Here is a 24,425-nt window from a genome sequence, read left to right as displayed (position 1 = left end):
CTATCATTTCGCCATGGGACCAGCAAGAGAGGGCGCTGGACTTCAGAAAGCAACAGCATGCATGCAGTACAGAAACCTCGGAAACCCAATGTCCCAACTCATACGAATTAACGGGGACGGTGTCGTCGGGTACGAGTCGGCTCTCTAGCTCTCGGGACGCAATACGACGAGGCGGCGCGGCCGCGCGCGGGCATGCGATCTGCTCTGCGAGCGATGATGCGATCCGCGAGTGATGCGATTTTTATTCTGGTTGCTGGCGCATGGCTCACGCTGCGGCGCATGTGGTGTCAGAAATGATGGAATCACTAACTTGCCCTTGCATTTTCACTCAGCCGTCTTAAGATGATCTCATATGTTCGTAGAGGATAAGTAGTATTTAGTGCCAAACGTGTACTGATTTTTCGATGAAACGACGAAGTGTCGAGTCAGATCTACGGACTACTACGCCAGCAGGTGACATTCAAAACAGAACAGAAGTCGGCCGGGCACCTGGATTTCCAGTGCACGTAGGGCGACGACCACCCACCGCCCTTGGAGCAGGGAGGGAACCGCTGCGCTGTGCTGTATATGCGGACTGTGTGACATCGGAACATCGTCTGGTAGGCCCTACAGGTATTACAGGTATGTTCAGATCCTGAGATAGAGTAGACAAAGGCCCTACTAGAGTAGAAACTAGTGTTTGAAGCCATTGCATGGGCATTGAAGTCGTCTTCATCGGAGGTCCTATCGATTGCAGTAACAGCAGTTACATGTTTGATACGGAATTAAATTGTCATTTTGTGCTCTGTTACAGTTAGGCCTAGAAAGTCTACAGTTAGTGTTGTAAGAAGCCTCGCCTCGAGAATTGCTTTCCTTGAAGGAGCTCTCCTCACATCAAATTAATCTGATTATTGAGTCTAGTCACAATCTTCATTATCAACGCTGATGGAGTGATGATGACGTCCTTTATTTTGAAGTCACTCTGTGTGACTTATCCAATGACATGCTGAACAGAAAGATCTTCAACTCAGATTTAATAAAGGTCAAAAGGCCATCACGCCACGGATGGATTGACCACACAATTTCTACAACTTCAATAGTTTCTACGTATGTCTAGAGTAGAGAAGAAATGATTGTTTCATCAAAAGTTTTTTCATATTTTTAATTTTACTTAGCCTCGATCGTCCATCATTGCATCAGTCACTGCTGCTTGGATTGGATCAAGTGACGGGCAGTGCGAGGAAAGTTTTGAACGACGTGCGACTGCAAATAGTGTAGGATGCGAGGAAAGGCAAGCTCCTTTGACAGTTCATCTGTCGTCTCTCTCGGGTCAAGAGCTGCTGGAAACATTTTGATAATTGGAGAGAAACTACGGTGAGACCATATTGGGTTTATTGTTAACATTATTGGACTGTCATTTCTCTAAATCAATAAGCCTGCCGCCCCCCCCCCCCCCGAAAAAAAGAGTTCAATTAGTAGCCTACTATTAAATTATAGTAATAATTTGTACCCAATCCAGATTTTAAACCATCGTAGCAGATATTCTTTCTTCAAAAGGTCACAACTGGAACTTAACCCTTTGAGAACGGACTGATTTTGCTACAACGCAACATGTAGAGCTATGATGTATTTCCCATACAAAGGTGTAGATGCCAGCCCGAGTATATTCGGGACTCGTCCTCAGTTGTGACCTTTATTCATTCGAAGAAAGAATATTATTATGGCATGTTCTGTAAACTTTTTAAATGTATTAGTGGAAAATTGAGCAAATGGAAATTGAATGTAGTAAATAAAAAAAAAAAGAGTGGAGAAGCCACCCCCCCCCCCCAAGACCTCCAGATGCTAGCCCGGTGCTCTACCGACTGAGCTATAGAAAGCCCTAGTTCGGTGTTCGTCCCAGAAACCCTACATTCTCAATGCTCGGATGGTCAGAAGCTACATTGTATAGCAGTGTGTTTGTGTGTAACACACACATACACACTTTAACCTGGCATTAACCCGAAGGATAATTCAACTTGGGGATAAATGCGAGGGATCACCGAAGTGATGCAGCTTTTTGAGTATGTAACAAACGCAAACAGAAAAACTGACCAGAATGAATATAATTAGTGGAAAATTGAGCATAGAAAATGGGATCCATCCCGATGGAATCCCATTTTCTTTGCTCAATTTCCACTAATAAATAATCTTTATTCTGTTTTTTTTTTTTTTGCGTTTGTTACTTTTTAAATGTACTGCACTTTAGACGTCTGACAATTCAAAGTGATAAAGAAAAAAAAAAAGGAAAATGAATGGTACTCAGATTTATTTAATTCAAATGATTGAAATTCTACAAATGCAAATTTATACAGGTCAGAAGGTTTGGTATTTTGGTGAGAGTAGAGACAGACACCCTCGAAAATGTGTAGTAATCCCTCTGGCATCAACATAAAGAGGTTTTAGTATTGTTGACTTGGTATCAAAGTGGAGTTTTAACATTTTGCCCTCTTTGTACATTAGGGTGAATTCCAGCTTGGTAGATTTGAGTGAATTTAAAGTTTGAAAGGTGTGTGTAACAAAGGCAGTGTTGAGTGAAGGTGAGCAGGTGGTTTTGTGTGCTGACTACCGGTATTTATTTATCATGAATGATCTCATATAAGACTGCATGATTTGATCTGGTTTGTTTTGATAACTCATCCCACCTAAGTTCAGTGCAGCTGTTCACTACCCTCCTCGCTGTTGGCAAAACACCTACACTATGTAAAAAAAAAAAAAAAAATGTTTTGAAAGGGATGGTTTAGTTGTGATAGAGATGGGAATTTAGATATAACATTTTTACAAGATAATTAGAAACCACTCAAATGAAATATTTCAGAGTATACAGTTCTAAGACTAGAAGAATTCAAAGTTACAGTAATTTGATGGAAATTGGTTTTGAAATAGCTGAAATATTCAAATCAAAGTTAAGCAAAGTGGATGACGTGTAAAAAAAAAATGCATTTTTTTTGTGTTAAAGAATATGTTGTGTTTTCAGTTGTTTTCCTATTTTTTACTTAAAAGCAATAGGTTCTTTGGTAAATTTTGTCAGCTTTTCCAGTTTGTATACATTTCTGAACATACATGTACTGTAATAGGCCTAAAGATAATCATCAGAGGCACAAATGTTTGATCTGATACAAGTATTGTGCATCAAACAGAAAGGCCTTAAAATTTACAAGTTCACCTTTTGAAAACATAATTCTTGAGTTACGAGTATCATGAATACATGTACTTGCCAATTTAGAAACGCAACACAGTATTCCTGGACTTGCAGTGAGCTACCTGTACAGTGGACTTGTATGCAGTTTACAGTGTAGATGTCTCACAGATGGCATTATAATGCACAAATAAACAATAGTTACTCATTTGGGCAACTCAAAGTGTCTTGGCATTTCAGTGTCATACACTGTGTGTGCCTTTCGCCGTGGGGTGTGAATACCCTATCACGAAAGGTCAACCCTGAAGGACGTTATTATCAATGATTCTTCCTGTGTCAATAAATACTGCCAGTAGCAGTTTAACGAAGCTTCGTGCAGTGTACAATTCCTCATGAGTGTAACGCAGCATTTATACTTGAGTGTAAAGCAAAGGGGATGCAAGTGGCTTAAAAAGCCAGGATCAACCAAAACCCTATCAACTGCCCCCCTTCTGTGTGTATCATATTCTTTAGAAAGATCATATTCATTGTAGAAGACAGTGCTTTAGAATATAGAAATTACATCAGAAGGTGACTTATCATAGTCAAATTGTTCCCGAGACCAAGTCGTACTGGAATTTTGAAATCAAGGACAGGAAAAAGGATTTAAGAAACTTTTGATTTGTTTTGTTGTTTCATTCATTCCCTTTACATTTTGGTGGTTTTGAACAAATAAAGATTCTTCACCAGGATTTTATTTTTCCCACCATTTCATCCATAAGGTTTAAGGATTGCCTGTCAGTGGTTTAATTCTTACATTGTATTGAATCTAGGGATTTGACAAGCTAGTAAATTAGTCATTAAGAACAGCTTTGAGAATAATCCTGTGCTGAAAGGTACAATAGATGCTTTAAATAGTGCATGTACTTTAAATAGAGTGTACGTGCTCACCCTGTACACATTTTATTGATTTGTGTTCTTGCTAAGAACAGGAGGCAAAGGTTAAGTTCTGAGGATAGTTAACAACACATGTACTTATGTGTGAGTATTTGATCAGTGCACTGTTTGTTTAGAAGCGAGGTCTTCAGGTAAAATCTAGTGGTGAGGTACTATACAAGACAAACCAGTACATGTATCTGTGGTTTACATTGACAAAGGCACACATTGTATAAGATAAGCAGTTTTGGGACATCAGTTTACAATATCAGGTCCATGATCAGAAGAATAGCACTGGGGAACAGGGAAAAACGAGACATCCACAGTTATGGGTGAAAAACTTTTTAAATTATTTTATATGAAGGAAATTATGAACATATGATATGAACAGCAGGAATATGATTTTAGCTACAATGTAGACCTATGGATGTAAAAACCTCGGAATTTCCGATTCACGAAAATTTAGACTCACGAAATATATGGCGTATACAGTATATGAGAGGTATAGCGTACAAAGCAGCTCACTATGGAGGCTGTAAATCCAGCTTCTGTGAAAGTTGTGTCCAACAGAAGCTGCCTCCAAAGCTTACAATTCTGTTAGAGATCTTCATAGAATTCTGAATGTTTAGAGGCAAAATCTGGGACAAATAAAAGTTATCTAAAAAGAAGTCTTGAGTAAAATCTTACAACAGGGATAGTTTGATCAATATTCGATGGAAATAAAAGAAGTTATGAAATTATGAAGTTGATGTCATCCCCTCACAATTTACCATTCAGTATGTACTTTATATTAAAATCATGTAATTTCCTCCTTTTTTTTTCCAAAGTATACAATTTTGCCCCAATCTTAAATTCTGAATACCATTGTCTTATACCTTTAGACCAGAAAAATTAGAGTTTTGTCATTTTTGGTACATGATCAATGGAAAATTATATCTGAATTGATGCATGATGAAATGATGTTTCATAATATTCAATTCTGTTTTTTTAGTGATTTATAACCATTTTGTCAGGCTCTCTCTGACGATTTGAGAGATATCCAAAAGACACTGTCCTGCATAAAATCTAGTTAAGGCACCGCCCTATTGTCTGAGTGCCACTGATACATGCTATAATTATGTTTACCACATCAATTTCTCACGGCCCATTTAATTTTGTTTTTTGAAGATTTATAACCATTTTGTCAAGCCCTCCTCCGATGATGTCAGACTAGAGATATATCTAAAAGACACTTCATAAAATCTTGTCAAGACACCCCCCTATTGTCTAAGTGCCGCTGATACATGTTATGATTATGTTTACCAAATCAATTTCTCACGGTCCGTCTGACAGGCACGCGCTTTATGCCGCCAATCCATGCATGATCAGGAGTAGGCGCTACAGACTGCGGTCTTATGCACAGTGCTTTGTCGGCTCCGAGCTGGTGGACTGGCTGATCAAACAGGGGACGATCAAAGATCGCACAACGGCCAGACAGGCGATGAACGTTCTTCACAAGTACAATGTGATTCACCATGGTAAATGGCCAACTTGTCTCTTTTGTTTTATACACAATCCCCTCATCTTATCGCCACATTATCATTATCATTATCATTTTTTTAATATCTCTTGACTTGCTTTTATGGTATAATTACAAATTGCTAGACTGCTATTAAAAGCCACCATAAGCGTGTTCCACTTTGTGCAGCTAGAAACTAATGTCTAGACAGCTTGAGTGTTCAAATGTAACATTCATAGCCATAAACTTTGATTTGACTATTATATCTGATCCTGTGTGAATGTTCTACAATCAACAGAATTTTGTTCTGTATTGTTTGGAGAGGTTGATACTCAAAATATAGAGCTTTATAAATTTACTATGTATTTAAATTCCCTCACACTATAAAGTCATTTTCTCGTGCTTCTTTTAAATGATATTTAATTGAAACTACAATGTCCACCTGTTAATGTATGAATTTCTGCAGCAAATCCATCATGCCCAAAATGGCCAAGATGCAAAATAAACCCCAATATCAATCAGACAGCTACTGTAAAAGTGGAAATTTTCGCGGTGTTGAAATTTTCGCGCATTTCATGCAACCAGAAACCAGCGCGAAACTAAAAGCACACAAATATTTTTGCATGCCATATGTTCCAGTGGTTGCTGTCTTGAACACGCGAAATTCTTCTCACCCGGCCAAGCGTGAAAAATTAATCGCACGAAAATATCCACTTTTACAGTACTTTCCACACACATAAATTATTATGTTGCTTGCAGTGCATGTAACAGCATTAGGGCAGACAATGATCTACGGTTCTACATCCGTGTAGTTGTATCTTCCAACTTTCGTACTGCAATAGACTCTGTGATTGTTCACATTCATTATTCATCCATTTGTTCTGCAAAACTTATGAAAGCCAAGGCATACAATGTACATAGATGTACACATAATTTAGTGTTGTGACGAAATGGGAATTATGCCCACTCTGCGCACTTCAATGGCTTCATCTGTTTTAGTTTTAGTTTCCTTTTTTCTTTATCTTTCTTGATTATAAACAAGGGCTCTGTTTTCATGATGAATTTGCTTGGCTGAAAGCGAAACAAACACTCGGTGCAACTAATGTGCTACCAATGGTACCTAGTTATCAATTAACTCAGCAAGTTTCGTTGATGGTGCATTCAAAATGTGGTTGCGTCACATCACTTTGAAAGTTAAGGGGAGTTTGAGGAAGTCAAAGGTTGTAGGCTCTAAACACTTCTCAGATGACATAAGATCTATAGAGGTATAAAAACAATAACTGTCTATCAATGCTTGCTGATGGATGAAGTCACTTATGAATCCTTTTTTTTTTTTTTTTTTAATATGAGTATACATTTGTATACACTGTGTGTAGATTTTGATACAGGACTCTATAGATACTGTATTGGAAGATATTTGATGGCAGTCCGATTTCTGATGGGCAAACCAACCTCTGAACATGATGTGAAATTGCACTTTGAATTGTGTGTCAAATGGTAATGTTATTTTCTTTTCAAGGTGTACATACTTCTCATAAAAGAAATATTACACCCCCATGTCTATGCTCTGTGTATGATGTGTCCATTATTGTGAGTTCATAGAAAAAGCCAAGCAGAGTGAGACAAACCACTTTTCATTAAGAGCTTTGGATGCTAAAACACAAAGCTGGTTTAAGGAAAAACTGTGTTTTAACCTTTGTATCGTTAACGTGAAAAGCTATCGCCGTGACATTTCATGACTTTTTTCTGTCGAGTCTCCCGCATCTTTTCACACCAAATTTGCGATGCCCGGTTCCGAAGTTTCGCATAAATATGGACATGCATGTCAGACCAAAAATTGCTCAAAAACGTGAATTCGTGTACAATTTCAGTGGAAACTGTGCTTACAGTCAAATTTCATAAAAGCATGATTATTTTGAGGTTTTATTGATTAAAATCAATTAATAACATATTTTCTTGTTCGGAACAATGTCGCGGACAAGTTTCATCGAAAAAAGCAATGAAAAACATAAGGTCGAAAAAATAATGAAATACATAAGAAATTCAAAAAACAATGAAATACTTGAGAAATTTTTTCGGATGGCTCAATTTTTTTCTCTTATATTTGCTTAGGACACTAAAAAGAATATTTACACACAAAAAAAATGTGCCCATTTCGAGCTTTATTTAGTGAATTATACCAAATTGTCTGATTTCATGCATCATTATGCATAAATTAGCATAATTTAGCATAAATGACAATTTTTTTAAAACTTTGTAGTACTTTAGATTACATCATAGGCAATGTGTGTGGCAATTTTCGTCGCGATCGCGCGGTCGACGGCCGAGATCTGGCCCCCCCAGGCCCCCCCGGCTCTATGATCTACTTAAATAGCCCGGCCTAGTTAGGGTTAAAGCTTCTCGTGTGGCTGTTAAATGAAATATAATATAATATAATAAAATATAATATAATATAATGTAATATGATATGATATGATATATGATATAATATAATATTATATATATAGTGCATGAGGCTGAATGCACTATAACAATATAAGCACCGACAAATTCTGAATTTGCCCCGAAGGCCAGTTATATTCAATGAGGCCGCAGGCCGAATTGAATATAATTGCCTGAGGGCAAATTCAGAATTTGGAGGTGCTTGGTACTTGTTATAGTGCAATAAGATGTCATGCACTATGTGTTATATAAAATAGCATACATACCCAGGCAAGATAAATTGAAAAAATACGAAAGCCTAGATCATTTAACGTTAGGGCCTACGCGTGTCTAGACAAGCAATAATACCATTTTCTTTGAACCTGTGTAGACAAAATCCTGCCGTGTTAGGGTCTACGTGGTTATATCTAACGATTTCTAGGCCCTACGATAGATTAGGTCTAGGGGCCCTGGCCTAACGTTATACTACTACTACTAGATCATGTCTACGTCACTTACGAGCGACAGAGCTAACGTTAGTTAACACTTGACCCTACAATAGGTCTACCATGGATCTAACAGTAACACGTTCGACGCCCTAAGTTTACTTACTGCACTGTGGGTCCAGGACCAGGACTAGATGATGTTTTGTAGGATTAGGGATCTACTGGATTTAAACACAAGGCTCGTGCCAGGCATCATTGAAGTCACCATAAATTGCTGCACAAGTGGATTCCGAGAGTGTGTTGTAAATGTCGTAGTAAAAATTCATAGCGTAGCGTAATCAAAGAGCACTTAGCGTATACCGTACACACGCTACCCATTTCCACGGCGCACTTTCGCGTAGAATGTACGGAGAAAGCGGCACAAATCTTGGGTTGACTTGCTCAATATCCGTCGGATTGATTCCTTTTCAGAACAGGGAGTCCAAAATTCGTAGGGCGTATTTGATGGCATCCTTTGTGTCCTTATTGTCTAAGATACTGTTTATATAGATCAGTCTCTGTAAAAGTAGCGAACCTCTTCATTTCAGCTTCCATGTTTGAATCTACCGCTGATAGTTTAGTCCCACACAGATAAGTTGCTGGCATAGCCAGCGAGAATCGAGAATAACGATAATATCGAGCAAAGCATATCGCGGTTGTGGCGCAATCGCGTCGATGAGGTGCGGGATTCAGTACTCGATGATTAAAATGAGGGAGCAAAAACCGATATCAAATCGATAGTGGGTTATCGTCTGCAATCGTTATATTTTACGTGCACTATAACTTTTGTCATGCACTGCCGGCCTGTATCATAAGTATGTATGCTATTTTATATAATATAATATGATATAATATATTACAATATATAACATTATATGATATAATTAAATATTATATGATACAATATAACGCATTGCTTATGATTGACACAAGGGGAAGAGAAAGATGAAGGGAGAAGAGATAGAAGTAGGAGAGATGGAAGGAAGAGAGATTGGAGAAGAGAGATGGAAGAAATAATTTAACAGAAAAATGGAAAGACTTCATTAAATGAGTATTATTAGTATTTTTAGGTATCAGGTGTTTTTTTTTCCCCTACAGAACCTCTTATAAGTCCTTAATCAGAGAGATTTGTTTTGCTATCATAGCATGTACAATGTATTTATGTTTGGGATGCAGGTTGCACAACTCGAAATTAGACGTCAGAACTTGTTGGCAGCACAAAGAATACCTTGAAATTGTTTGAAAATGTATTTGCCTTTAGAAGCACATGTCATGATCAAGTACTTGTTGTCCGTTTTGGCTCGAGTCCAGGGCCTGCTCAAGGGCATGGGAAGCCCCAGAGTTCTCTGGATGCTCTCTCTGGATGCTAGTTGAGCTTGCTTTGTTTTGATTTGTTCTTCCCCAACATTTGACCGCAGTGATTTGGCTGCTATCCAAAGAATAGAAACTCTCGAGTGAGGAAGGGGTATTTTTAAAGTCTGCAGACTTTGGCCGTGTTTATGCTTCCCCTTTGCGGGCCAGAATCAGCGTTTTGATATGCGTTTAGTTACGTCCTTGCTCATTTTGATATAAACGCTGTTTCAAAACGTCGTTTCAAAACGCACAAAAAAGTGCGTTTATGATCGGCGTTTCTGACTAATCACGTTTGACGGGGAAGCATAAACGCAACTCACATCACATGTATACGCGTTTAAATGACGTCATCTCCATCGCCTTTCCGGTTCACGTGAAAATGCACGCGCCAGGCCAGCCGACCTTTCGATTACTGCTCTGTGCAACACAATTTGCAGCAGGAGCTGATCCCTCGAACTCCCTGTTGGTACATTACTGTACATGGTGAGAGAAGCATGAAGAGCTCACTACATATCATACATTCCGATTTTGTCAACAATTTGTCAATGAAGTAAATACTTGTATTTCCTATCATTGACTACAGTCCATACGAGTGTATTAGTAAAGCAATCAAAATTATATTAGACATGCTACGGAACATGAACAATGCACACACTAAGGCCCAGAACTTCCAAAAAAGCCCGCGCCCCAATTTGACATGCCTCTGCTGAGGTCAGCGAAGCAATCGCAAAGGCTCTCTCCAAGGCTTGAAGAAAGTGAGCTTAAACAGTGCTCCCGTGACCGGCGTTTTGAATCAGTATTTCAAAACGCTGGTTCTGCCTTCACAAATTGAGCATAAACACACCCTTAGTTCACTATTAATGTGCAAGTTTCTCGTAAGCATTAGCAGGGTGTCAATACCATCTTTCCATTCCATCTGTCTGTCTGTCTGTCTGTCTGTGTCTTTTTCTCTACATGTCTCTATACTATACATTTGTATATCTCCCCATGGGACTTATTTGTTCACCTAGTATATATTCAGTTATCTACCTGTGCATATATCTGTAATACCTCCATTCATCCCTGTCTAACTATGTATCTATCCAACTATCTTTCTGCAATGCAGCTTAGTTTACATTTGTCTCTTTTGTCATTTTATTCTTGCATTGCAGTCTGCGACGACCACGTCTTTAAGGACGAGATACTGTACTACCGATTTCGTGTGGAGGACAACACCTTTGTGGCAACCCGAGAATCCTCGGCTTATTTGCAGGGTACTCAAGTTTTTCAGAGGTGCGTATTAAGAGCTGCTGATATTGGCTTCCGTTGGGCTAAATCTCGAAAGCACTCGGAGGAATATTATACGTACAATAAAGACTGGTGTTTTATTGCACTTATTAAAGGTACTGTGTACCATTGAGAGTAGTGATTTAAAAAATGTTAGAGTTATCACATTCGATGCATACAATGTGTAGGTCAGTTGTACCTGAGAATATCCTACCATACAAAATTTTTGCAATAAAGCCAAAAATATAAGGAGATATCAATATTTTTCTCACTTAGCCATAACTGTGGACGGTTTATTAAATATAGAAACAGTTTCATTCTAACTATTGTTCACATTTTGTATAGTTGACAATGCTTTACATTGATTATACTGATTATAAACTTCATTACACTGGTTGTTTCTACCCGTAACTCACATTTTAGGAACTATTTACATCGCTTTTTGATTGAGTAGTATTTTCATTTCTTAAGAATGTTTGGCAATTGAAAGTATCTCAGCTTCTAGCAAACTTGATACTAAACCATGTACTGTACTTGCATTATGGTGTGGTTTACCACTTTACAGTACATGTCCATGGAAATGCAATTTAACGGGATTACTATTCTCATTTTCAGAGATGTACAAAAGAAATTTAACACTTTCCAAACTGTAAATGCAATTTAACAGGATTACTATTCTCATTTTCAGAGATATACAAAAGAAATTTAACACTTTCCAAACTGTAAATGCAAACATTGTTTTGAAGATGCCCATGTGAAGCAAACAAGGCAATTTGTGAGCCATATCTAAAGCCGCTTTCAGTTTTGCTTCTCATACTCTTCCCCACATTGTGTAGCCCAGAAAGGAGCCGATCAGTGATGGGGTAGGATTACGTGTTGTATCAGGAATTGATCAGATAATGTGACTTTGCATGTCCCTTTATGGCTGCGTTTATCTGACTCGTGAGAGAGAATCACATTTCAATACTGCAAACGTGGTTTGAAACATGATTTTCAGGGTGCCGCGTTTATCTGACCATCGTCAAATCGCGATTTGAGTGTTGTCACTGCGCAGCTGCGTTGTGCAGTTTGACCTCGGAAGCAGAGGTCAAATGAGGCTTTTGTTGTAACCGGCAGGTTGCACTTATATCGTGTACATCGTGGAAATTGACCTTGGCAGCTCGGAGATATACAACTAAATGCTTTTCAAAAAAACAGCATTGCGTTTACTCTCAGAAAGGTGATCGTGGTCTCAAACCCATTTCAGAGTGCCCTTTAAATGGCGTTTCAAATCCCAGCATTTCTAAACATGTTTAAAAACACAGTTGCATTTATCTATCACCTGAAAATGCCTCAAACTCATTTTGGATCTTGATTTTGCCTCAGAAAATTTTATTAGATAAATGCACCGTTTGTGACCTATTGAAAAGTTATGTGGATTTTCTGCAGCAATAAATTTGCGAGTGAGTGCAGTCTTGTCTTTCTCTGCTGACCTGTTTCCAGGGTGACTACTGAACCCGCTTCACACTCGCTCCTCAAAGTCCATGCAGAGGAAGGACAACAATATGCAAAGGTGAGAGAGACCTTATTTGTGTTACAGACATGATTTTAGGTACAATAAAAATGGTCTGGTCTCACCGTGTATCATTTCACCGCATTTGTGAAAAGAGTAGCTATGTCCGCAGATATTTTTGCATTTGTGCTCATTCACACTTAAGTATTACTGTGACCCACTGTCACTACATTTGCCTTTGTCAAGGAGGATACACCTATTGCTAGCACTCTGGTGTAATACATGAATGGTAATAAACTTGATGCAAAAGTTAGTCAAAGGATTTGCATCTTTGTCTTTTTAATCATTTCAGGGAAGGTTCGACATCATCCAAAGAACAAATGATTTATTTTCTTTTAGGGAAAACAAATACAGAAATATTGCATTAATTACTCCGATACATTTTTTGGGAATTAGACTTGGTTGAAGATTTCTTTTGTCTTCCTTCGTACAGTGGGCTAGAATTAGTGCCCAAGCACGTCAAAATAGAATAGCGCCCTCTCCAGAGCACTGTTTACAGTTTCAAGGAGTTGCCCGCTGCTGATATGCTGGATCGTGTCATGAACAAGGGGCTCATAAATACGCTGTAAGTGTCACAGCGATATGTTCATGAAATTGTGGCACAAGTTTGTTGAGATACAGAACATGCTTTACTGATTAGATTTCGAAAGAAAGACAAACAGTAAGTCGCAAAGTTGAATGCTGTCCTTCTACAGTGTCATCCTTGTCCAATCATTCAAGAAGTACTTGACGTTATCAAATAGCCTGGATGTGATGTAAAAGAGCAAAGTACTCCGTGAAATTAGGGCATGGTCTAGCTATAAAGGTAAAGATGAAAAAAAAAAAAAAACTTGGTGCACTTCGTGGATTCCTTGTGTAACTTAGTGTGCACATATTTCAGATTTTATTGACATTATTTCAGATATAAATATTGACATTATTTCAGTGATAATGATAAGAAGTGGACAAAGGGCTCCTTGATGGGATTTGTTTATTATGGGTCCAGCATGACTTGGCAATTTGCTGACATTGGACTTTGGGGCAAATTGTGCTGGACGGGAATGAGAATTTTTCTTTCTCTTTCACCATTGTGCAGTAATTCCATAACTGTTGGTATCATATGACAAAGCAGCTGACATATATTTCCCCACAAAAAAAAAAGAAAAGAAAAAGAAAGTATGAATAAAGAGTAGTTGTTTGATTTTTGGTAAAGACATGTGCTTTACCCGTACTTTTCATCATAGAGGTTTTCTAAATAAAACATTATGATGCCTAAGTTGAATGAACACATAAACACGGTATGCTTGTGCAAAAAGTTAGCACAGGGGATACTACACCTATAGTATTACAATAGTGATCTACAGTATTTGCCATATGAATTATGAATATACAGCTGTACGATGATTTTTTACCCAAATGTTCATGTAGGAACTAAAAAAAAAACGAAAGAGTTTACTGTGCTCCATATTTTGTGACACATATTTATTTCGGTGCTGCATGTACCAAAATGTTTTGTATGTAATGACATTTTGCTGTTCAAGCTACATGTAAAAGTGGTACTTTTCAAGTCTATTTTTTCTGTATGAAAAATCATTTGATTTAGTGTATTTCCATGCTTTACGTACACATATGTGAAGTAATTTTTAGCAGCTTTTTTTTTTGCTACACTGAATTTTGTTTTTGTTAATGTGTGCACAAGAATAGGAGAGACAGATGCTGTACTGAGTATTATGTGAGATCTACAAGTCCCGAGAATATTCGGGCACATAGTTATGGGAAATGTGTGTTATAGCAAAATCAGTCCATCCTCAGTGGGTCAGAACAGATTTTAACCTGTTGTGTCTTTCTCTTCCTTTATTTTCTAATGTCCCCACCCACTGATCCTACAAAGAGTTTCTATGGAGCTGAACTGGTGTCATGGCTGCTGAAGTCGGGGTTCTGTCCAAGTAGGGAGAAGGCCCTCGGACTGGGCAAGGATCTCCTTGAGGCGGACATCATCAGACATGGTAGGAACACTTGATATCTTCATCCTTATTCAGAACATGCTTTGTATTCATCTCCCTCCCCCCCCCCCAAAAAAAAAAAAAGGAAAAAAAAAAAAAAGACAAGAAGAAGCAGAAGAAGAGACGTGGTTGTTTGCTGTTCATTTCACCAGTTTTTACTAAATGCATTTCTTAACAGCAAAGTTAGGGCTGCCTTGCAGTCAAATGGGTTTTGGTTTGAGTCCCACTGATAGCAACTGGGCAGTGCGATGTGTTAAAGGTCAAAGGTCAAAGGTCTCTGTAAGTCAGCTGAAGTGTCATCTCCCACTTACTACTTCTGCGTCCAGTGTTAACCCGCTGAGGACGGACTGATTTTGCTACAACGCGCATTTCCCATAGACACGTGGCCGAGTAAATATATTTGGGACTCGTCCTCAGTGGGTTAATATAATTTTTTGTTCGGTGGATAAAGATAAACTGAGATATCTTCAACTTGGGGGAGGGGGAGGGGAAGAAGTGTGGGAGGGGGTTTGAGGGTTAAAGATCAAATTTAATGATCATTAAACTTTATGAAAATGTGATGAAAGGGTCATGATGGCAAAATAAAGTGATGGCCTTGTAAAGGCAGAGCCATTTCCTGGTCAGTTTTGCATTTCAGTACAGTTGTCCATTTCTTTTTCTCCATTTTCGTTATTAGATTAACCACAAAAATTGAGTATGTCAATGTACAGGTATTTTTCCAGGTTCCCACTCTCGCTTTGTATGGTGTACAAAGTCTGTACAACATCATAACAAGCGCCTCATGCAATGAAACCATGCTCATGGCAACATGCAAAGAGTGTTAAGTACATTTTAGACACACATTACATTTACACATAGTGCACTGTACGTGCTCTGTGAATTTAGAGTACGTGGAAGGTTACGTAAGAGGTACAGCACATTGGGCCGAATGCATAAACGCTAGCAATTGCTTGTGCTAGCCTTTTACTCGAATCCGTATGCATAAAAACAAGCAATTGCTTGCGAGCAGAAGCTCTTGCTAGCAAGCACAAGCAATTGCTTGCTGCCCGCAAGCAATTGCTTAGAGACTAAACATTTGCTTGAAAACGTATGCATAAAACATACCTTTTGCTTATTCTTACTAGCAATTGCTTACGATTTTGCAAGCTCTGTAAAATGAGCTTATGCTTTTGCTTAATAACTTGGACGTTCCCTTTTAAGTATCATATTCGTATTAATAAAAGAAAGACCACACTTGTGCATGAGTGGTATAAATATATGAGAAATTACTCTTAAGTAGTGTAAGAAACTTTTCCGTTTTAACAACGGGAATGTCCAGTGGTTAGCACGCAAAATGTGATGAAAAACAGGTAGGATGTCTGACTTCAGTGGAGAGCAAGGAGACCTCTCTCCACGTGCGATCTGGCACATCCGGGCTACTATAAGCAGTGATGGGAATCAGCCATTATGTGTGTGTGTGTGTGTGTGTGTATTTATGAGTGTCATTTCATAGCTCTTCTGCTATGTCAGAAAATGTTTCCGCGCACACACGCCTTTTCAAATACATGCTGTCACACTCGCCTTTGTTCTTGTGTGCGCACAGGCGTGACGTTCCTTTTGTTAAAAACGCAAGCAATTGCTTGTGCGGGACAAGCAAAAGGTATAAGCACAAGCAAAAGGTTATGCATATGGATTTGAGCAATTGCTTGAGCTAGACCTTCTGCTAGACGAGCTTGTGCTTTTGCTTGAAGCAATTGCTTACAAGCAATTGCTTGTTTTATGCATTCGGCCCATTGTATTGGTCTGTGCAGTACCTGTGCAGATGTATTTGCATGCATGTTTGGTTTGAGTAGGCAGTCATGCCATCTTTGCATAGCAGCATTCAGGGGAAGTGACGCCTCCCTGCGACAGTGCAATGTGTGGCTCTACCGGGCATGCCACACTGTTCTATTTGTGTGTACACTGCACCCCCTTTTGTGTACACTGGAAAATAGTGCTAAGCATAGCACATTTTATACTGTGTGTGTGTGTGTTCTTACAGGGTAGTGTGTGTTTTGTGTGGAGGTAGTAGTTGGACATGTGCATAGCCTGCTGGGCTTATGTTTGCTCTAAAAAAACAACAACAACAAAACAAAACAAAAAAACCACTGTGGCAGGGCTGCTGTGCATTTGCCAAGTGACTGCAAGATCAGGACTGCTATATTAGGACGAAGACCTTTGTCATAATTGAATGACTGTCTGAATGAGAAGTGTTCAGAAGGAAGTTGAATACATGGGCTCTACTCATCGTGTTGTGTCTTTTGCAGATGTACACAGAACTAAATGTACAGATGAAAATACATGTAGCTGGCTCAGTCTGCACATACACCAGTATGCTTTCATCAGTGACAAATTTTACAGCAGGTTCAGATGGGTACAATGCATTTCTGGTTCAGTAATCTTGTAAAAGGCATTGAAATGCAGAATATATTCAAAAGAAAGGAATATGAAGTGATTGTTATGGGTGAGGGGATGGCTGCAGTCCACCATGCTCTTCCACTGAAAACAAAACAAAACCCGACAGTGGTGGGGTTGCCCCTTGACCCCTTCCCGCCCTGAAAGGCTCTCCCCCGCCCCCACCCCCTGTACATTGAAAAGTTCCACGGCAGCAGCCTCCTCAAAAATTTGACTAGGAGTGGACTAGGAGTGAAGCTTTTTACACTGTCCAGTGTGTGAATTATGCTTGACTTGCAGTTTGATTGAGAGTGCCACTCAGAACTTGAATGAAATAATGATAATAATTATTATGATAATAAATTACATTTTTACCGTGCAAACTATAGAGTTTCTATTCGGTAAAGCACTTTACATATATACGATGCATATATATGACTGTACAGTGTCGTGCTATTAACGATCGCCCCGACACTGTACAAGCATGCTAACCTGGAAACATTGAACTGCACATTACTTGAATATGAGACCATTCTGAAGCAAACAATTTTCACACAACAATAGATATATAATGTACTCTTAAATGAATCCCAAATGAATCCCAATGAATCATCCCCCAGCATTCCCACTGATTCCCACTGATCAGTTACTAGCCATCCCTTTATCGAAGAAAACATTTTACCGTATCAAATACCAAAAAATTGGTCTTGGTAACAATGGCATACATATCATTAATAATCCAATTCTTTATTTAGCATGCTTCATTAAATAAAAAAAGACAAAAAGACAACTTTGCTAAGTACATGTATTTATACTTTTGAAAGATGAGCAATGATGAAACTTTGTTTTGACTGCTACCTTCTCAACTTCTCAGCATTCTTATAAACCCCCTCCCCTCTTTCTCTCTCTCTCTCTCTCTCTTCAGTCACCATGGACCACCACTTCAAGGACGAGCGAATGCTGTACCAGTTCAACCCCATCATGGGGGACCTGGGGGTCAGCGACCTCATGACCCTTGACCAGGAGGCGGGGCACAGTTCATCGGGCGAGGCCTCCATGCTGTCCCTGGCGGTACCCAAAGATGTGACTCGGAAGCACTCAAGCTCTTCCTCTTCAGGTGAATTAAGTTTGTTTCTTTTTACCTTCGCCAGGGTAGGATACAAGTTTTCATTACCGTTGGTTTGTTTGTTGTTGGTTTGTTTGTCCGTGTGCAAATAACTCAAAAAGTTGTGAACAGATGTGGATGAAACTTGCAGGAAAGTTTGAGACTGACACAAGGAACAGATGATTCAATTTTTTTTTTTTTTTTTTGAGGGGGGTGGGGGGATAAATTTTGGTAGTGATCCTTGATTTTTTAATGGATTTTATGAAGAATTTTTAATATTTTGGCAGGTAGGGTCAGTGAACTTGGGAGTTCAAGCAACATATTTTTGAGGTTTTCATAAGCGCACTGAAGTGCGTGCTCTAGTTTCTGCTAAGGCGAGGTGCTCTGCCCGCGCAGCTGGGTGTTGCTGACGTAGTAAAAGGCTTCTTTATTGGGAAAGCGGGCGATTTTTAGCACACATACGTGTGGGTGGAAATCACTGGTCTCTATGGAAGAACAAGGTCAGTGGTGCAATTGAGCTGCTTGGTGGAGGTCTTCGCTCTCAGAGTGCTTCTCTAGTTTGTTATCAAATCCTTTCATACAAACATGAGCATGTAAAAGGTATACACACACATTAAAAAAAAACCCCAAAACAGAGTCCTGGGGCCTAAGGCCAGAGTATGCTATGTTCCTGCAGCCATGACAGCTCCATTTACAGGAAACATGCGCCTCAGATTGGCGGGATATTCTCTCTTTTTTCCTCCTCCTTAATCTAGTCTTATTTACTGTAGTTCTCTATGCAGTGAACATTTTAACTATCAGACATCATTCTCATTGCATATTTCTTGTCATGTCCCACTACGGACTGCCTGCAAGTTTTGTTAAGGCTTATAACAAGCTGTCACGTTTGCTGTGTTCACCTCATTTTACGTATCACGGTCTTACTGGGTTTGTCATCAGCACCGTGAGTGCCATGGCAAATTTTTTGACAGTTAAAAAATATCTGACATATCACCCACAGCAATCAAGTCCTGTCACATTTGCTCATCCCGTCCCCCACATTGTCTCATAACTGTCCTGGTTTGTCCATGGTAGCCTGAAACAACTATCCTAGCCGCCGGGAACACTGTGTAAATGTATTGTCAGTAACCAGACTATCAAAAATTACCCCTCCCCTTCAGCCAGATGGAGCCCCCTTTAGATTTTTTTGTACAGCAGTGTATCCAAAAAGTGCTGTTCATTTTTCTACCTGGATAAATTGCACTACATTTTCATATCTGAACCGGAAGTGAATCTTTGCAGTACACTTTATATATTTGATTAATGTACTGGAAATGTGTTCCTATCACAAAATCAACTCGAAAAGAATTGTACCAAAAGTTTATTTTTAAAGGCAAATTTTTGCCTTTAAAATGAAAGTATCTGAATACTCAATATTTCCCTATTTGATTTACATCATTAGACTCGTCGGCAGACAAGAGCTCTCTCAGTGGCTCCAAGCCAGACATCAGTACTCCAGACCAGAACCAGAACAGGGTGGTAGAGGAGCGGCTGCGGAGGGTGTCCTCGGACCTGGAGAGCCTGGACACGCCCTCTTCCAGGGCCTTCCTGCCCGGATGTGGGCAGGGTTCGTTTACGGCGGACGAGCTGAGGCAGCCTGACAGCCCTTTCCTGAAGCAGGACATTAAGGTTATTACCCCTTCCCCCGTTTCACCTCCCTCTCCAGTTCGTTTATTCCAATGAGTGGTTCTTTCGTTGAGTTGTTTCTGTTGCAACTGATTGACAAATTTAAATGGCGATTTCTCAGTCAGTCAATCAAATTAAAACAGCTTGACAGAAGAATCATTCATTGGAATAAATGTGCAGTATCCAAACCAATAGCCAAACCCTCCAAATCAAGAAATTAAGTTTGGGGCAAAACATTTTCTTTGTCTGACAATTTTTGTACTTAATACAAGGACCACAGAACCCCCTATTTCAACAACAACAACAAAAAAAGAAAAAAAAAGAAGAGAAAATATTGTTTAAAACCGGAAATACTCTGAGTAAATACATTTAATGGATGCATTTTCATGGTTATTTATAGTAGATCCACGGGTATGGTCAGGATCGCATGGGGGGGGGGGGGCAATTTTTACATCAAAGATTTGTTTGTTTGTTTTTGTTTTTGATTTTTTTCTTAACTGCATACAAATGATAGTTACATTTTGTACATACAATTGTAGAGTGTACTTGGCAGGCATTTTTACCAGTGTGGTGGAATATGCAAATGGGCACCATGTTCCAATGGAAGCCCTTAAACTTGTTGTTGTTGTTGTTGTTGTTTTTTTTTAATATTAAGAAGTTTGCATCTCTGGTTATGTCATCACTTGACGAGAAACCAAGTGGCAAATCCTCATTCTCCTGTAAATATCCTGCTATGCTCGTCCTAAACTGTTCATACTCCTTGCAGATAAACGGAGACTCCGTAGGCTTTGGCCTGGTGATACGAGGCAGCGGCCCAACTTACGTCCAGACTGTTGACCCCAAAGGACCCGCAGCTGCTGCTGGACTGAGGGTAAATACATTGCCTTTGACTTTTCAACAACAACAACAACAACAAAAATCCTCCCAAACCAAGATTCTGGCAGTGACATCATATGTCAATCATTGCTGACATACTAATCTAATTAGACATTGGAATGCACCCTTCCCTAGACCAAGTATAACTTGCATGTTTCCATGCAATGTCTGTTGTTGATCATGTTAATATTTTCAATGATATACATGTGATGTCACTGGCAGAATCTTGGTGCAGAAACTTTTTTTTTGTGAGCATATGCAAGTAATCTGAAGAAAAAAGTGCAAAAATTACTACAAAACATATGGTGCATATGTAAATATTCTTTTGGTTACATAAGGGATTTCGAGGGTATCATGAATCAGCACAAGTCAAAATGCAATTGGCATTTCCATAGTTCTTTTAACATGCATTTGCATTGCATTGTCCCTTTAACTCACTGAAAAAATTTCCTCCTTCTGACTGAGTCAACGGGTTTCCTTTCTTTAGACGTTGAATATTTTGCTGTCAGTCATTTTTTATTGCTACAGAACAATTCTTTTGTTTCTACTTCCATTTTTTTTTTTTTTTTTTACATGGACTTGCCTTTCTTCTGTCTATGTGTAATGTGTCCTTTCGCATCCTTTGTCTGCAAACAGGTGAGGCAGTACATCTCCAGTGTGAATGGGGTGGATGTCCTGGACAAGAATCACACCGATGTGGCCAAGCTGATCCTGGCCAACCCCTTTGAGCTCTCACTGGTGGTTCTCAAGCTCAGGGACGACATGCCGCTGATGGTGTGAAGAGGTGGTTATTCCAGGACCCGCAACCGCTGGAATAGCTCATGGGAAGCTTCCTCAAACCCTGGATACACTTACCTTGATTAGGAAGCAGACCCAAGGAAGTCCCGATGGCCCACCTCAATAGTGGAATTACCCCAAAGGAGGCAGTAGAGATGCACCTTGACAAAGAAGACAAAATGAATCCTTGAGGGACACCTCGATGCAGAACCAACCCATGTGGGTCCACCAGACACTTGACTTGACCCAAGGAGCCAACCATATGAGCTACTAGAGACAGTTTGCAAAAGAGAACATTTCAAAGGTCGTAATTATGAGCCTTTGAGATTCACCTCAACAGAGAATCTAAACCTCCTTGAGTTGTGCAGACACTTCCCTGGGCAAAGCAGCGAACCAAACAGAGTCCTTGAGGACATGCCATACCGCAGAAACTATCCCCTCTCTGAGTCCTACTTACCTACTTGCCTCAACAAGAGAAGCAGAGATCTACATGGCTCCTAGAGGCATCCCTCAACAGAGAATCAAGCCTTCACAAGCCCCAGAGGGGAGCCTAGACCAGAGGAGGAAACCGGCGAGGGCTTCTGAGATGAACCTCAACAGACCACTGGACATGAGTGGGAGCTGGAGACTGGCTTTTCAGAGTAAAGTGAACTCACGCAAGTTGTGGAGAGAAACAATTCACCAAAGAAGCAATACCATGTGAATCCTTCTCCAAACTTACCTTGTGGCTGATCAGCCTTCTGATATTTTGTACTATACTTTTATAGCTCAAATATTTCTCCTCTTAGTGATTGGTTGAATTGGGTTCACATGATTATATATATTTTCAATTATTTCAGCATGTAGGCATATTTTACACTGTATGGCATACTATATATTTGTGATAGATGTCAGAACTACGCTTCAACTTCCCAAAATAGGAGTATTTAGTGGCCATATTATAAGAGCTTGATCCCCTGCCAAGGGCTGCTCGTGCGGTGTCATGACTACCATGTTTTTCCATTTCAGATCACTGGCTCTGTGGCTGATGGCGAATGCACGGTGTCCTCTTTTGTTGAAAATTCTTATCCAAAATGTGAAGCAAATAAACATATTTTGAGTTTCCAGTTAAAACTATGGGCCTTCATTGGTGCCTATAATAGTACTATTCACTTCAGTTATGTGCCCCTTTGTGAATAGTTTACTAATCTATTAGTGTCTGCCCATAATTTCAATGAGAAACACTCAAGTCAAAGTTGATTTGTATACCAGAAGAGATTTGACATGTGGTACTCCTGTTACCGGGTTTGCAGGAACTACATGTGCAAGCTTAAGTTTGCAGCAGCATACAGACTTGTGAACCAGAAGCGGATCTAGAGGGGGGGTTGGGGGGGTTGCAACCCCCCCCCCCAAAAAAAAAAAAAAAAAAATCCGGGGACCATTTTTTTTTAAATCTTATCTTTTTTTCTAAACTTGTAATTTTATTTTTTTCTATTTATGGCAATGACCTCTATACCAAAAATAGTGGTGTTTTAGATGCAAGAAAACGCCATTTTCACACACAGATTTTCAAAAATTCTCCCTACTGTGGGAGGGGGGACACCCCCCTCCCACACTTCCCCCCCCCCTCGCTCGCTACGCTCCCTCGCATACCGCCCCCAACCCCCTCCTTTATAAAAAGCTAGATCCGCCCCTGTGAACGATAGCATTTCTTTGCCACAACGTGTCTCCTTACGTCTAACTTTGCACAGTCTTTGAGAGACTGCAATCGGTACAGAACACCAGCAGAGAAAGAGAGAGGGTTAGTTCGAGGTACTCCTTCATGGAAAGAAGCTGCATCTGTGCCAATCAATAGTGCCATTAGATCCCATATACTGTACTTGATGGTGCAACCTGAGCCTCTATGGGGCCTGTTATGCCATTCATTTCTCAGGAGTGTTCTGCTAATAACTTGTGAGAATCAAACACACAATTCTTTTTTTTTTTTTTCTTTTAAACAGATGTGTGAAACAAGCAGTTTTTGGTTGATGTTCATAGATTGCTTTTGCTGCATGCATATTCAGTCCTCGGTATGTACTATTTCCAATGAACATGCTGCTTTAAAAAACATAATATGTATGCACACATTGTACCTTGTATATATTTATGTATATACATGTAGATACATATATGAAACATTTTGCAAATAAAATGCATAAAAATCGACAATATCTATCTCACAAGCTTTGTACAAATATATGTTTTTCCATCTATACATATTGTATTCTTTTCTATTCTATGCTTGGATAGAAGGAAGGGAGGTGAGTTTTATATTTAGAAGAAAGGAGCGTTCTTTTTCCCAATGAGATACAAAATGGCACAACAAGACTTCTTGTTGTACATCTGCAGCATAAGATGCAAAACTCTCACTATACTGACTTTTCCTAGTTAAACATTCGTGCCATTTTCATACTTTTGCTTTTTATAACTGGCCCAGCTTGTCATGTGGACTTTGGGTCAATTAGTTAGACAAAAGCCCATGTATTCATTTATCCCTAATGAATAGAAGAGAGAAAATACCTTTACTTGACATCTTCAGAAATGTTAAGCACAATTGTGTGTTCGTATGCCCTCTTTCCATATTTTTGGATAAGTTTGGTCATTGATGCACATGTCATTTGATTTGCTGGATACAAGTTTAGAGCATGTGATATGTGTGTGAAAAAGAAAAAGTCTTCAAAAATGCAAAGATGAAATCTGACTTCACTCCCAGTCTTTCTCTTACTCTTTTCCCTTGTTTTCTTTTTTTTTTTTTTTTTTTTGCTTGCGGTAAAAACAGAAGACAACAAGACTGTGCCATCAACTTATGTGCCATTCTGAGATGCACAATAATGTTGCAATTCATTGTGCCTTGGGATTATAAGGATGCATTTCACAAACTATAGTGTGCATCCCTCCACTGGTGGTACTAGGCATGTGTATGCAGCCCATCTCAAGTCGTGCCAA

The 24,425-nt window shown here is 39.4% G+C and overlaps 1 protein-coding gene across 1 annotated transcript; it reads left to right on the top strand.

Moving 5' to 3' along the window:
* Positions 1 to 1,258: 1,258 nt before the first annotated feature.
* On the top strand, positions 1,259 to 21,524 carry LOC140233753 (DEP domain-containing mTOR-interacting protein-like). Its single transcript, XM_072313853.1, has 9 exons — positions 1,259 to 1,353; positions 5,402 to 5,586; positions 10,978 to 11,098; positions 12,575 to 12,644; positions 14,515 to 14,629; positions 17,964 to 18,155; positions 19,585 to 19,811; positions 20,575 to 20,679; positions 21,321 to 21,524. The coding sequence occupies exons 1-9, from the start codon at positions 1,259 to 1,261 to the stop codon at positions 21,462 to 21,464; spliced, it is 1,254 nt and encodes a 417-aa protein (XP_072169954.1). The 3' UTR covers positions 21,465 to 21,524.
* Positions 21,525 to 24,425: the final 2,901 nt, after the last annotated feature.

This window comes from Diadema setosum, chromosome 10 (assembly GCF_964275005.1).
Source record: "Diadema setosum chromosome 10, eeDiaSeto1, whole genome shotgun sequence".
Classification (NCBI taxonomy): domain Eukaryota; kingdom Metazoa; phylum Echinodermata; class Echinoidea; order Diadematoida; family Diadematidae; genus Diadema; species Diadema setosum.
The sequence above is the reverse complement of the archived record's forward strand: the minus strand, read 5'-3'. Positions and strand labels throughout refer to the sequence as shown.